The sequence below is a fragment of the Lactuca saligna genome, chromosome 2, assembly GCF_052625555.1.
Source record: "Lactuca saligna cultivar CGN05327 chromosome 2, ASM5262555v1, whole genome shotgun sequence".
NCBI classification, from domain to species: Eukaryota; Viridiplantae; Streptophyta; class Magnoliopsida; order Asterales; family Asteraceae; genus Lactuca; species Lactuca saligna.
The window spans coordinates 172,448,697-172,461,279 of record NC_136418.1 but is presented as its reverse complement, the minus strand read 5'-3'; the positions used below and the strand labels follow the sequence as shown (position 1 = coordinate 172,461,279).

At 35.9% G+C, this 12,583-nt stretch overlaps 1 protein-coding gene across 1 annotated transcript; it reads left to right on the top strand.

Annotated features, from left to right (window-relative positions):
- The first annotated feature begins 4,499 nt into the window (after positions 1-4,499).
- Positions 4,500-9,222, top strand: LOC145030391 (putative F-box protein At3g16210). The gene is made up of 3 exons (XM_078978767.1): positions 4,500-5,260; positions 9,046-9,088; positions 9,178-9,222. Exons 1-3 carry the CDS (start codon positions 4,500-4,502, stop codon positions 9,220-9,222), a joined length of 849 nt encoding a protein of 282 aa, XP_078834893.1.
- The last annotated feature ends 3,361 nt before the right edge of the window (positions 9,223-12,583 follow it).

Genomic DNA, 12,583 nt, shown 5'->3' with positions numbered 1-12,583 from the left:
TAAGTCTTCACGTCCAAAATGTAGATCCAGGTCCTTTAAGGCCTCCTAATCCATAAAGTCACAAACTTTATGTGCTTGCATGCATGGTAGGGGGTCAAAACATGATTTTGGTCCTTTAACAAGCTTTATGACCATGAAACACTTACATGGTTGTGGCTTAACCATCAAGGTCCGATTTTTATGACTCTTAGTGCCTCTAAGAGCCCAAAAGGAGAACTTTTATGGTATGAAATCATCAAGATGCAAGAAGCTTCAACAATGGAGTCCAAAAGTGACATTAAACACTCTTATACACAAATTTAAGCATGTAATGGTCAAGTTTGGAACTTGCTACCTGTTGGGGTTGCAAAGTTATTCATTCATGACTTTGTAAATGTTTGACTTTTGTAAAACCCACTTGAATGTGGTGCTTTAGCCTTTAGACCCATTTGTTAGCTAGAGTGAGAGAGAGACATGTAAACACCTCTATAAATAGTGGGTTTGTCCACTTGTAGAGGTGTGCTTGAGAGATGTAGAAGTGAGTGTGTAAGTGTGTGTTAATTATGTAGTCTAGATCTAGATTTTTTTTGTAACACCATATACATTCAATATATCTCTTAAACACCCAAATCACCATGTTCAATTGTACAAGCTTTAATTCCGCATGCCAAACCATGTTCTTTGTCACTAGACTACCTCAAAAGAGTCAGAAAATGATGCCAATCTTCTGGATCTACAAGCTCCTCTTGAATCCTTGCCTCTTCCTCAACCTCCTTCTCTTCTAAGAACACCAAAATAACACAAAGAAGCTCTCAAATGGAAAAAATACATAAGAGTGGGTTAGGGTTTTCGAGGTGGTTGTTTAAGGGTGATATGGAGGCTGGTCCAAGGACATAAGGTCCTTTAAATTGGGATCAAACCCTAAAAATTAGGGTTTAGGACCTATACGCGTACCCTTTGGTACGCTGGGCGTACGTGCATGGCCTCCCCATCCAATTCTCTTATATACGTTGAGCGTACCTGGCATGGTACGCCCCACATAATGCTCTTCTCAACACAATTCTTGAAGCCCAATTATCCTACCCCAAACCAAAATAACTCATTATTCAATAAGATAAATAATATTAATACCTAGTAAATCCCGGATGTCACAGTTGACTTTGACCAGAATGTTGACTTTGACCAGGGGTAAAATGGTTATTTTACCTTAAGAAGGATTCCACTTATGTTGATACTCCCTGATACATTTTGCATTCCGATCATTACCTATTGATTCCTCTTTTGGCTATATTGATGACAAAATCCTCCATGAAGCTCTCATAGCACTAATTTTTTTATGTACACAACTAAGTGTATATTACACTGTTCTTTAATTTTTTTCATGAAAGTTAACATTCAATCACTAACAAAATCCCCAATTGTAACACTCGCAGATCGAGCTAGTCAATTGTAACACTACATTCCATATTTTCCCTTTAATCCCTTATTATATAAAAATCTTTGCAAGATTGGTCCCTATCCGAGTACGTTGGGCGTACTAGCTCTCAAGATGGTTGTGGAGGCGCCCACGCACGTTGGGCATACGTGGGAATACGCTTGGCTGGGACAAACCCTAATTTTTACGGTTTGTACCATATTTAAACACCTTAAGTTGCCTTTAGGGGTTCTTATGACCAACCTCTATCTCTCAAATCCCTAATAACGAAACCATGTCCCTTATTTGAGTGTTTTGTGAGCCTTTGTTGTGATTTTGAGGTGTTTTTAGATCCTTTAAAGGAGGTGAAGCTTAGTGGTAAAGCTTGGTGGACTTGGAGCTTGAATATCCAGAATCTTCATCAACTTTGCAAGCTATTTGAGGTATAGAGATCCTAACTTGATGGTCCCTTATGATAGATCTAATTTAGGGCTTGTTTTTTATGCTTTTTGTTGTCCTTTAAGCCATGCTTAAGAGTATGAGCTACCCCAGAAGCTAGGGATGATATATCTTGGAATTTTTGAGGACCTTTGTTCATAAAAATGCAATCTTGATGAGTTATGTTGGACCATGCATCAGTTAGAGTTACTCTTATGGTTCTTTTTTAGTTTTGGGCCCCATTAAATCATGAAAGAGTGTAAAGTTGCCAACTTTATGTGTTAAGACACCATTTAGGATCAGATCTGAGAGTTTGGTTTAGTAGCTTTAACCGATTAAGTGCTTAATGAAGGGTTGGTTGTTTGTGGAGTATACTGGGCGTACCCAGTTTGTACGCTACGCGTACTGTCCCCGGAAAGAGTACACTGGGCGTAAGTCTAAGTACACCCGACGTACTCAATAGCTTGACTTTTTGTTGACTTTCGCGTTTTAGGCTATATTTAAGGATGTCAACGGGGGTAAACGGGACGAGGAGTGCATCCCCCGCCCCAAAAATTTCCCCGTTCCCCCATCCACGCCCTCGCCCTCGAACCCCCCTTATTACCACCGCCCTTGCCCCCGTTCCCCCGCCCCCGACTGATTTTCGGCTACCTTTTTTGAACTAAAAGAAGCTATTTTTTAGGTAATAGATAATTATTTATAGCAAATTTTTACATGTTACAAATAAAAATAAGTTATGGAATCTTAAAAACATTATACTAACAACTTAAAAATATTTTTTTTTGTTGAATTTTGGAAGCTTAAAATCATGTTATTGTTTATTATATTTATATAACTAATATATGTAAATATATAATTTATTAGTGTGGTTCTCATGAGGTTTTCAAGACGGGATTGCCCACCATCGCCTCCGCCTCTGAAATTAGAACGGGGGTTAACCTTGCCCTTACCCCCGATTTTTTTTAATAAATACCCCAAACAGGATGGGGCCCCCATGGGAACGGGGTCTCACATGACTTTTTGACATCCCTAGCTATATTTGGACTTTTATGGTTTGGGCCTTGTTAGGCCTATAGTCTTTTTGGCCTTAGGGCATTATTAGGCTTTGGGTATTCTTGGATTTAGGCCTATAAAGGGTTTTGGGCCTCATGTAGGAATTTGGGTTATATTGGGCTTTTGGAACCATTGGGTTGGGCCATGGTTGTTAGGACAAGTAAAGAAATGGTAAAATGATCATTTACCCCGGGAGTTGACAAATAAATGGGATTCATAAGTTATAGTTAAGGCCTAATTGTTAATTAGAGTTTTATTGATTATTTAATACGGGGACTTTCCGGATCAGCAGTTCGCGCATTTATCTGATTTCCAGTAGTTTGAGGTGAGTCTCCTCTCAATGTTTAGCGGGTCGAAGACACTAATATCGATCCATGATTTATTATGGTTAAGATGCTAGTTGTCTGTGTGACTCGTGCATGTGCTGTATGTGATATGTATACCGGGTGGAACCCAGTGACAGACAGAGCCTGATGAATGTATTGTATGTTAAAAAGCAAGTATTAAATAAATATTTATGATTAATTATGTTTAAATATAATTTTTATGTTGTATATCATATTCATAATATTATCATTATATTTTCGTATATCATGATGTGGCTTTTAAATGGTATCACGACAAGATCTTGAATGATCGTCTAATTATTTGATATGTATATAATCAATGCGTTATTAAATAATGTTGAAAATCAAATATATCGACTTATTATTCAAGTATCTTTACAAAATACAAAAGACAAATGTCGTAATTATGACATTTATTTGATTATTCTTCTTAATTTTGAAGTTATGGATGAGATCATCAAAATAAAAGTTTGTCTTATTATATACTTTTATATATTAAGCAAATAAAATTAAATAATATTCATATAAAATAAACGTTAAAAAACAAATAAAAAATAAAAAATGAACAAGTAATTAAAAAATGTTCTTAAAATTATATAAAAACATAAATAAAAAATGCCATGATAAAGCCCATCTCCAAAGTTTTATACTACTTTTACAATTTACATAATGAATTCGATCAATATCTTAAACTAACATATAAAAAAAAGTTAAATATATCTTTAAAATTATGTTATGATATTATGTTTTTATAATTAATATAAATGATATATTTAGAAGAGTATTAAAAGACTGCATAAACTTATTTAAAAATTAGTGTGAATAGTTTTTTTTTATAAGTTAATTTTTTGGCTTGTCAAAACAACTTTAAAAAAAAGTAAGTTGGAAGTCATTTTATACAATATTAATATAGTGTTTATTATAAGTTTTAATCAAATGAATTTATAAATTCTAATGCATAAAATGAGAGACTTTCCGATCGCCTATAAATAGAATTTCCTTAATCAAATATAACATTTCCATTTTATTACATGATTGAGATGAGATTATAAACACAACTTTTCGTGCAATTAATATCTATCAAAGTCCATAAAGATAACAATAATTAGACTTTTATTTGCATTTCAAATTAATTGCTTTTAAAGGAAGGATATATAAGATTGAGAATAGATATCCATATGCCTAAACCCTAATCATACTTTTAAACCCATATCTTCTTTCTTGCAGCGCAATATTCTACCGTCTTCCGTCGCCATTCTAATTTTCCGATGTCCGACATCGATATACCTGATGACATTCTTCACAATATACTTGTTCGACTTCCGGCAAAGTCCTTACTGCGTTTTAGATGCGTATCCAGACACTGGAATCATCTGATTATTGATCCTTACTTTATGAAGTCGAGATCACGTCGAATGATCATCCTCCCCACCTCACCTCTTCATCTTATCGACGACAATGTATCAACCAACGACCCAGATCATTCAATAGTCAAGCTTCCTTTTCCTTTTCGACACCAAGAAGGTACAGATGTCACCGTTGTAGGAACCTTTACTGGGATAGTCCTTTTAGTTCTTAGTGATCAGTTCCAAAACCCTCATATGATTCTATACAATCCATTGACCAGGGCGTCGAAGGAAATCCCGGATCCACCGTATCCATTTCATGGCGCCACCTATGCATTTGGATTTGGCTATGGTGCAACCCCAGATGACCTGAAAATTGTTCAAATTGAAGTTCATGACGATTTCTATGGCGACTGGAACACTTTTGATGTCTTCGATCTTAAAAAGAGTTCATGGATCACACGAAAAGACTTCTCTCCAAAATATGGGTTTCACGAAGATATTGGTGGTACGTTTCTAAACGGATTCTTATATTGGGTTGCTTATAAATACGACATGGTGGTGATCTTGGGTCTGAATATTAAGGAGATGGTGGTTTCAAAGATAGATATACCTGATCGATGTCATTGCACGCTTTTGGGTTCAATAAATGGATGTCTTTGTATCATCAGCATGATGATCAGGTTTAACAGATTTGATGTCTGGTTGATGAAGGAACATAACTCATGGTCCAAAGCGTTTTCATTCAGATTCGGTTTAAAATGTATTAATTGGCGCAACCTGTTTTACCCAATCTCTATTTTGGATCATGGAAGAATCATTATGATGGATGGCTCGTTCCAAATCTTTATCTATGACACATTAAAACGTTCGTGTAAATCGATAAGTCTTAAAAATTTCGGAACGATATATGGCATTGAGTACATAGAGAGTCTCGTTTCACCTTCATATATGTGTTTTGTTTGATATTAATTTTGGCTTTGGAATTTAGTTGCATTTCGATTTGCTAGGATTCCATGTTGTTTATCTTATTGCCTCTTAATCAATATTTGGATATGAAAATGTTGCTGATAAGCGTCCCAAGGCAATTTAAGGCCCGGAACAAAATAAAAATAAAATATAAAAATATAATTTTTTTTTTGTAAGAGAAGCGATACCTTCAAAAAAAATTATTAATTAAATTCTTTTATTAATTAGAATGTTTTTTTAATATAAATTATATTTTTTTACTAGAAAAAAATATGATTTATATTCCTAGTTTTTTATTTAAACTTTTATCTTCTAAAAAATAAAAATTATAAATCTCTTAAAACAACAACTAAATTTAAATGTAAATTTCACCATGATTAAAGGTATATGAATAGCGACCAATTATATAGTTTGTCACTATTCCTAAATCTATTTTGTTTAGTTCCTAGATTTCTTTTTTTATTGAATGTTTATGATTAATCAAGCAAAATAATGTTTTTTTGAAGGATATGTGTAATAAACTTTAGGGAAAATGTCACTGCAGCCCCACGAACTTGTACATTTTGGTTTAAAAGGCCCCTATTGTTATTTTTTGGCTTTGTAAGGGCATGAATTCTCTTTTTACCGGCTTTTAAGGCCATTTTCTATAAAGTGAAGGGGTCACCCGGTCACCCCTTTCACAATCAGCCAATTATCTTGTACACATCATTAAAAAAAGTCAATTCATTTGCCAAATCAGATACCACCTAATGTATATGAACATGAGAGCACGAAATTGAGGGAGAACAACCATGTGGAATCCATCGCCATTATCATCACTTCCCCTCAAAATAACATTCATCATTTCTTTCTTTCTTCATCATTGCTTCTTCTTAGTCTTACTCTCCCCAACCCCTGTAATTATTCCATCTCAATTCTGAAAGTCAACTCCAAGAAACAACGACCACTGCCACCGCTGGAGACATACTCGCACTCCTTGGCACACCTCAGCAGGCTGCATCCGTCGACCCCTAATTGAGAATCTGAGATAAGTCAAGTATCCAACAACGAACCCATTCATCCAAATCGATTAAACACAATGCCAATTCCGAGCTGAACGTTCGCAGGTAACATAATTTTGACTTTCCCATTGACCCGTAAGAACATCTGTTCAATTTTCGATGGCAGATGAAAGTGACGCTTCTAATATCTGTACTTCAAATCCGATTACACCATTCACAGATCAATAATTCCAATTTTGACCTTTTTAGTTTGACTCACAAGAACACCCTTACAAACGCGATTTCATTCCATTGAGTTCCTGTCACGATTTCATTCGCTTTGAATGACACAACCTGTGAGTTAAATTAACCATTCGGAACCCATCACATCATAAACACCAAATCCCACTTCTTCAAATCGATTTTAAGATCAAACAGCTCATCAGTCGAGTTCATTACCACAATTATCTATATTTTCAAAACTTTAAAACATCGAATCTTCATATCATCATTAATTTCATCGAATGACATAAACAAGAAACTAAATTGATGTTGAAACGAGAATAAGTAGAAAGACTTTTTTAAACAAAGAATCAATTGATAAAATCAAAATTGATGTCGATAATGCCATTACTCACAAAGATCGATTCCAGAACAAATGAGCAAAAGATTTAACAATCATGGATAAGAATCGTCAATTGTTGTTCGTTGGCTCCGACTTCTACCCCCCGCCCTGGATGCCTTTTCCACCATTTCGATGGCGAGAGTCAGGTCAAGGACTTCATCCATATGCTTCTGCATCATCCAAAAATCCCTAATTCAATTTCATGTTAAGATACAATGAGATGGCTGACAACCTGATATTTTGGTGAATCTCACAAATTTGACAACGAAAATGGGTGACCACTGTACCCTTAGGGCCCACGCAAGGCAACTCGTTAGTGAGTCATTGATGTGTCATCTGAGTTGGGTGAGTTAACTCTGTAACTGAGTTAGGTGATGACTAGGCAAAAAAACCGGTTAAATTGAAGCAAAATCCCTAATTAGCCGGTAAAAAAAGAGTTCATGTCTTTATAAAGCCGAAAAATAACAATAAGGACATTTTAAACCAAAATGTGAAAGTTCCTGGGACTACGATGACATTTTCCCTAAACTTTAAGGAAAATGTTCCATTATCTATTTCTATTTTTTTCTAATAAAAAATGACGTTTCACTTTTTTATGTACTTGAACACATGATATTTTTTGGATTTTTGATTTATTTAATATTTCATTTGTCATTCGTAATTAATCAAATAATAATAATAAATAATAAATTTAATTAATCTTTTCATTCCATTAGTAATTTCGTAATTTAAAGAAACTTTATGTTGCCTTTCCGTTTCTTTTGCTGATATCACGCTAATTATCATTTCCATAAAATCAATGTTCGCTTAATTTTAGGTAATCAGAATCGTTCAAGAAAATTAAATCATCAAGAATCTTACCAATCGTTTCTCATCTCAACCCTCAAATTAAATTCAAATATCAAGCGACAATCCCCTAAATCTCAACATATCTCTCTTCAAATCCACCATTTCGCTTCCTCCATTATCGCAACAATCCCACATTATCTTTATGAAAACAAAAAAAACCTAAAATCTTTCTAATAACAAAGTTGCAAGATCTGACATGATGAACCAAAGCTGAATTGAAACTCTTATCCACTCGTGTACGCACCCTGTTTTGATTTTAGGGTTTTCTACTTCTTGGATAACAAGCACATCTAATAACTCCTCTCTTACGGGGGTGTTTGACTTACATTCTCACATCTAAAAGTCCTTTTTGTAAAAGAAAAAAAATAAAAAGATGTTTGGCAAGCTAGTAACTTTTGGAGTTTTAATACAAGGAAAAACAACTTTTTGGAAAAGTGAGGATTTCCTGATTTTTTGTAACTTTTTGGAAAAAAACTTTTGAGCTTTTAAAAGCTAAGTCAAACACGCCCGTATTATTTGTTTTTTTTTCTTAAATCGTTATTTTTAATGTGCCAATTGGTTTTTACTGTCTCCGATGACTAGAAGTTATCGTCAAAAACCATTCATATGCCATTACCAAGTATTACACAAATGCATGTTGTTACCACATGGGGGAGAACTAACAAGTAGCAGTCACTAAATTGGGTATGTATCAGTTGATTTTTTTTTTCTGAAACATCCATCACTTTTAGTAAGAACCAACATGCCATCATATTAGCAAAGTGCTCACGTTGATCTAAAGTTTATTTGTTTCTTCATATTGTGTAGTTGTTTTGTAGTCTTTTTCTTTAATCAATATATCCGTTGATCCAACTTTAATTTAATCTAATTTCAATATATCCTTCTTTGGGATACCTATATTTTCTCTGGTAATCTACTTCTTGATTCTTCCACGACCTACATTTTTTTATCATTTCTCATCTTAATTGTACCGAAGGACTAATTGTTTGGTATATGTTTTTATCAGTATCTGATTCATCAGCAAATTTAAAGAACTTTGTTTCAGGTTAAAAGGTCTATTTGATGTCGCAAAAGAACTCTTTATACAGGTTCGTAAAACTGTTTTGTAATGCTTGGTGCTTGAAAAATAAAAAATAGGTAATTATTTAGAATTACTTCATTGTTAGTGTAATTACAGGTTCAAGAAGCTACACGTGGAAGTGGTTTTAAGGTTGTCTCATAGGCAGTTAGGTTTAATGGGTATCGATTAGAGCTTTACAAAAAGATGCTATCAAAAACCTATACACAATCTGGTTCAAACCTTATTCTTCTTCTAATTTATTGGATTTTGTCTTCATGTCTTCAAACCTACCCATGCCCTTATTGATTCAACCCATGTTCTTTTATGTTTTTATTAAGAAGCAGATTTTGTTGATTGTTTATACGATCCAAAGTATAAATTCAAGTAAGAGACTAGAGATTAGTTGAAAAATATAGTTTGGAACTATACTTTTAGTTTGAATTCTTAACTAGAATTTCATACTGGATATTGTCTTCAAATATAATTTCCTTGAATCACGTGTTTGAGCTAGAATCCCAAATTGATAACTTTGAAACTCAAACCGAAGGGGCTATAATTAAAAACGGGAAAACAAGGTCACCAAGATTGGTAATATGGCAATAAATAGTTTAATTTATATCAATCATAAATGACAATTTCATAACTTAATGAACAATTAGAGGCTCATTTAAACTAAAATTTATAATTCCTGAGTTAATTTTAACTGATTGAATGATATGTTGTATCTTGGTTAGTGGTTTTTAATTATGTTAAGATAATCCTACGGAAGAGTTTTAGTGATCAAGACCAAATTATTTAATTGTTTTTTATTATTTCTTATATCGTTGTTGGAATTTTCACTAATAATGTAGATTATAGTTGCTATTATCGCCTGAAAATGGAGCGTTGGACGCAGGTAAGGAGAAAAAAAACTCCGGCGAATCACCGATTTCGATCGGATGAAACCAGTTTTTTCGTATCAAATATTCCCACAGGGGCCACAAAAGACGAGTTTCGGAGAATCTTCAATGCCTTCGGCAAACTAACAGATATCTACTTTGGGGGTAGAAAAGGAAAGAATGGCAAAAACTTCGGCTTTATCAGATATAGTGGAGTGGAGGACAAGAGGATGCTTGAGGCAAAACTGAATGGTACAATATGCAGGAGTTGTATGTTGGAGATAAACATTGCAAGACATGAAAGGGCGCCGCCAGAGACAATCAACAGAAAAACTCACCCACCGACCCATGCCAAGACCAAAGTTGGTGGAGGCTTTGTTGGTAATAGATCCTATGCTGAAGTTGCAGGGGGTAATGTCGGAACTGAAATACCTCTAAACCAGGCTCCGATTCAGCTACATGTGGATGACAGGGTGATGAGATTGGCCACAGGGAACTGCCTCATCGGTGAAGTAAAAACACTAGATCACCTTGGTCATCTGCTTGCGTTGATGTCCATTTTCAGTAACGTCGGGGTGAAAGTCAAATATGCTGGAGGAATGAAGGCCATCATCGCGTTTGATTCTGAGTCCCTAGCAACTAGCTTCTTGAATATTGAAGAAAACTGGAAAGGTATATTTAACTACTTAAAACCTGTGGGGGAGGTCGATTACGATTTCGAGAGAGTAGCTAGTATACAGATTGTGGGGCTTCCCATTCGGCTATGGTGTGAAGAAAACTTTTCTACAATTGTCCGGAGGTTCGGGAAAATCATCATCCCCTTCGATCACATTGAAGACAGAGTGGATCTCTCGGTGGTAAAAGTTGGAATTCTTACTGGTGCAAAGAAAAAAATCAACGAGGAAATAAGAGTGGAAGCTGAAGGGAAAATCTTTGACGTGGGGCTGGTGGAGTATGAAGATGAACCATGGTTCCCTTTCAGATTTGATAATGAAGTACAACCGTGTGAACCTGAGACGGACTATGTAACCTCGGAGGAAGATCTAGACGACGAGGTTGATGATGTATCGGGTAACGACGAAGATGGTATATCAGATACATGGATGGGCGATATAGAAGAAGGTGAGATAGTCATTGAAGAATCAGTTGACGGTGCCGAAAACAGCGGATGTTCCGATGACCATAGGACAATGAAGATCAGTCCAGTTCAAGAGTCGCCGGTGGCTTCGGTATCTCAACAGTCACATGCATGCCCCAGCGCAGAGGAAGCGGAAACGTCGCATGGGAAAAAGAAAGAAGTAAGTATAGTTGACGATCTAAAGGAGACACGTGATAGCAAAATTAATGAACCAGGCCAAGTAGCAGGCAATGGAAATGAATCCAGTGGACCTATCGTGGAGCATTCTGTATTGGGCCTTCATAAGCCCATTCCCTTCCCCTCAAACCTTGCGCAATCTGGCTGCTTTGGCCCGTTCCCATCTAAGGCGATTAACTCACCATCTGATACCCAAGTGATCCAAATACGGGAAAATGGAATGGGTCGCTCTGCAAAGAAAAGATGTCGCTCTTGCAGTAAATCGCCATCAGTTGAGTTTTCAGGTCTTCCGGTACAAAATTTGTTCAATGAAGATGATGACCAAACCCCATCGGTTGGACATCAATGCCTAAGCAGGGATCAACCAATCTCCCCCACAGCGTATGGCCCTAAAAATGTGCCAAAGATCTCTGAAATAGAGGCTACAGCAGAAATTGGAGCAATGATTGGATTTGAAATTGATGCTGCGAACAAGTTGTTGGCTGAAATTCTTGGTGGAAATGGTGAGCTCCATGTACCCCAATGAATTTACTCTCGGTAAATTGTAGAGGAATAGGTGAGGCATACAAGGTGGATTGGATTAGGAGGTTGAAATTGACACACAGGGTTTCATTCTTAGCAATTCAAGAGACCCAAATAATGGAGGCAGAAAATATTGATGTGAGAGGATGCTGGGGTTCAGATAATTTCGGAACAAGCAGAGTTAACTCAACAGGAAGGTCTGGTGGTCTCCTTAATGTGTGGGATGATAACCTATTCGAAACCACTGAGGTAATATCGTCCAGACATTATCTAATAAATATTGGACACTGGAGTGGCGTTAGTGAGCCGTTAATCTTGGCAAATGTTTACGGCCCTCAGTCTAGCATGGACAAGGCCAAACTGTGGGAGGAATTACTGGAAAAAAAGAATTCAATCAACGGCATATGGATAATAATGGGAGATTTCAATGCTGTGAGGAGAAAAGAGGAAAGATTTAATTCAATGTTTTGTGCCAAAACTGCAAGAGACTTCAATAACTTCATCCATGATGCAGGTCTTATGGAACTGAAAATGGGTGGCCATCGCTTTACTTGCTTCCGTAACTCGGATCTTAAACTAAGCAAACTTGATCGGTTCCTAGTTTGCCCTTCTTTTCTTAATTTTGCCCCCAATACAGTTGTGACTGCTCTTCCTAGAGAAATTTCCGATCATTGTCCAATTCTGTTGTCTTCATCTAAAGAAGATTTTGGACCACCTCCATTCAGGTTCTTTAACTCCTTCTTTAACTCCTGGATGCTCAGAGATGGGTTTGAAAAGGCATTTATTTCTAGCTGGAATAATTTTTTGG

Coding starts and splice junctions, on each gene's coding strand:
- LOC145030391 (XM_078978767.1), top strand. CDS start 4,500: ATGTCCGACATCGATATACCTGATGACATTCTTCACAATATACTTGTT. Junction 5,261..9,045: donor ATCATCAGCATGATGATCAG/GTTTAACAGATT, acceptor ACTTTGTTTCAG/GTTAAAAGGTCTATTTGATG. Junction 9,089..9,177: donor CAAAAGAACTCTTTATACAG/GTTCGTAAAACT, acceptor GTGTAATTACAG/GTTCAAGAAGCTACACGTGG.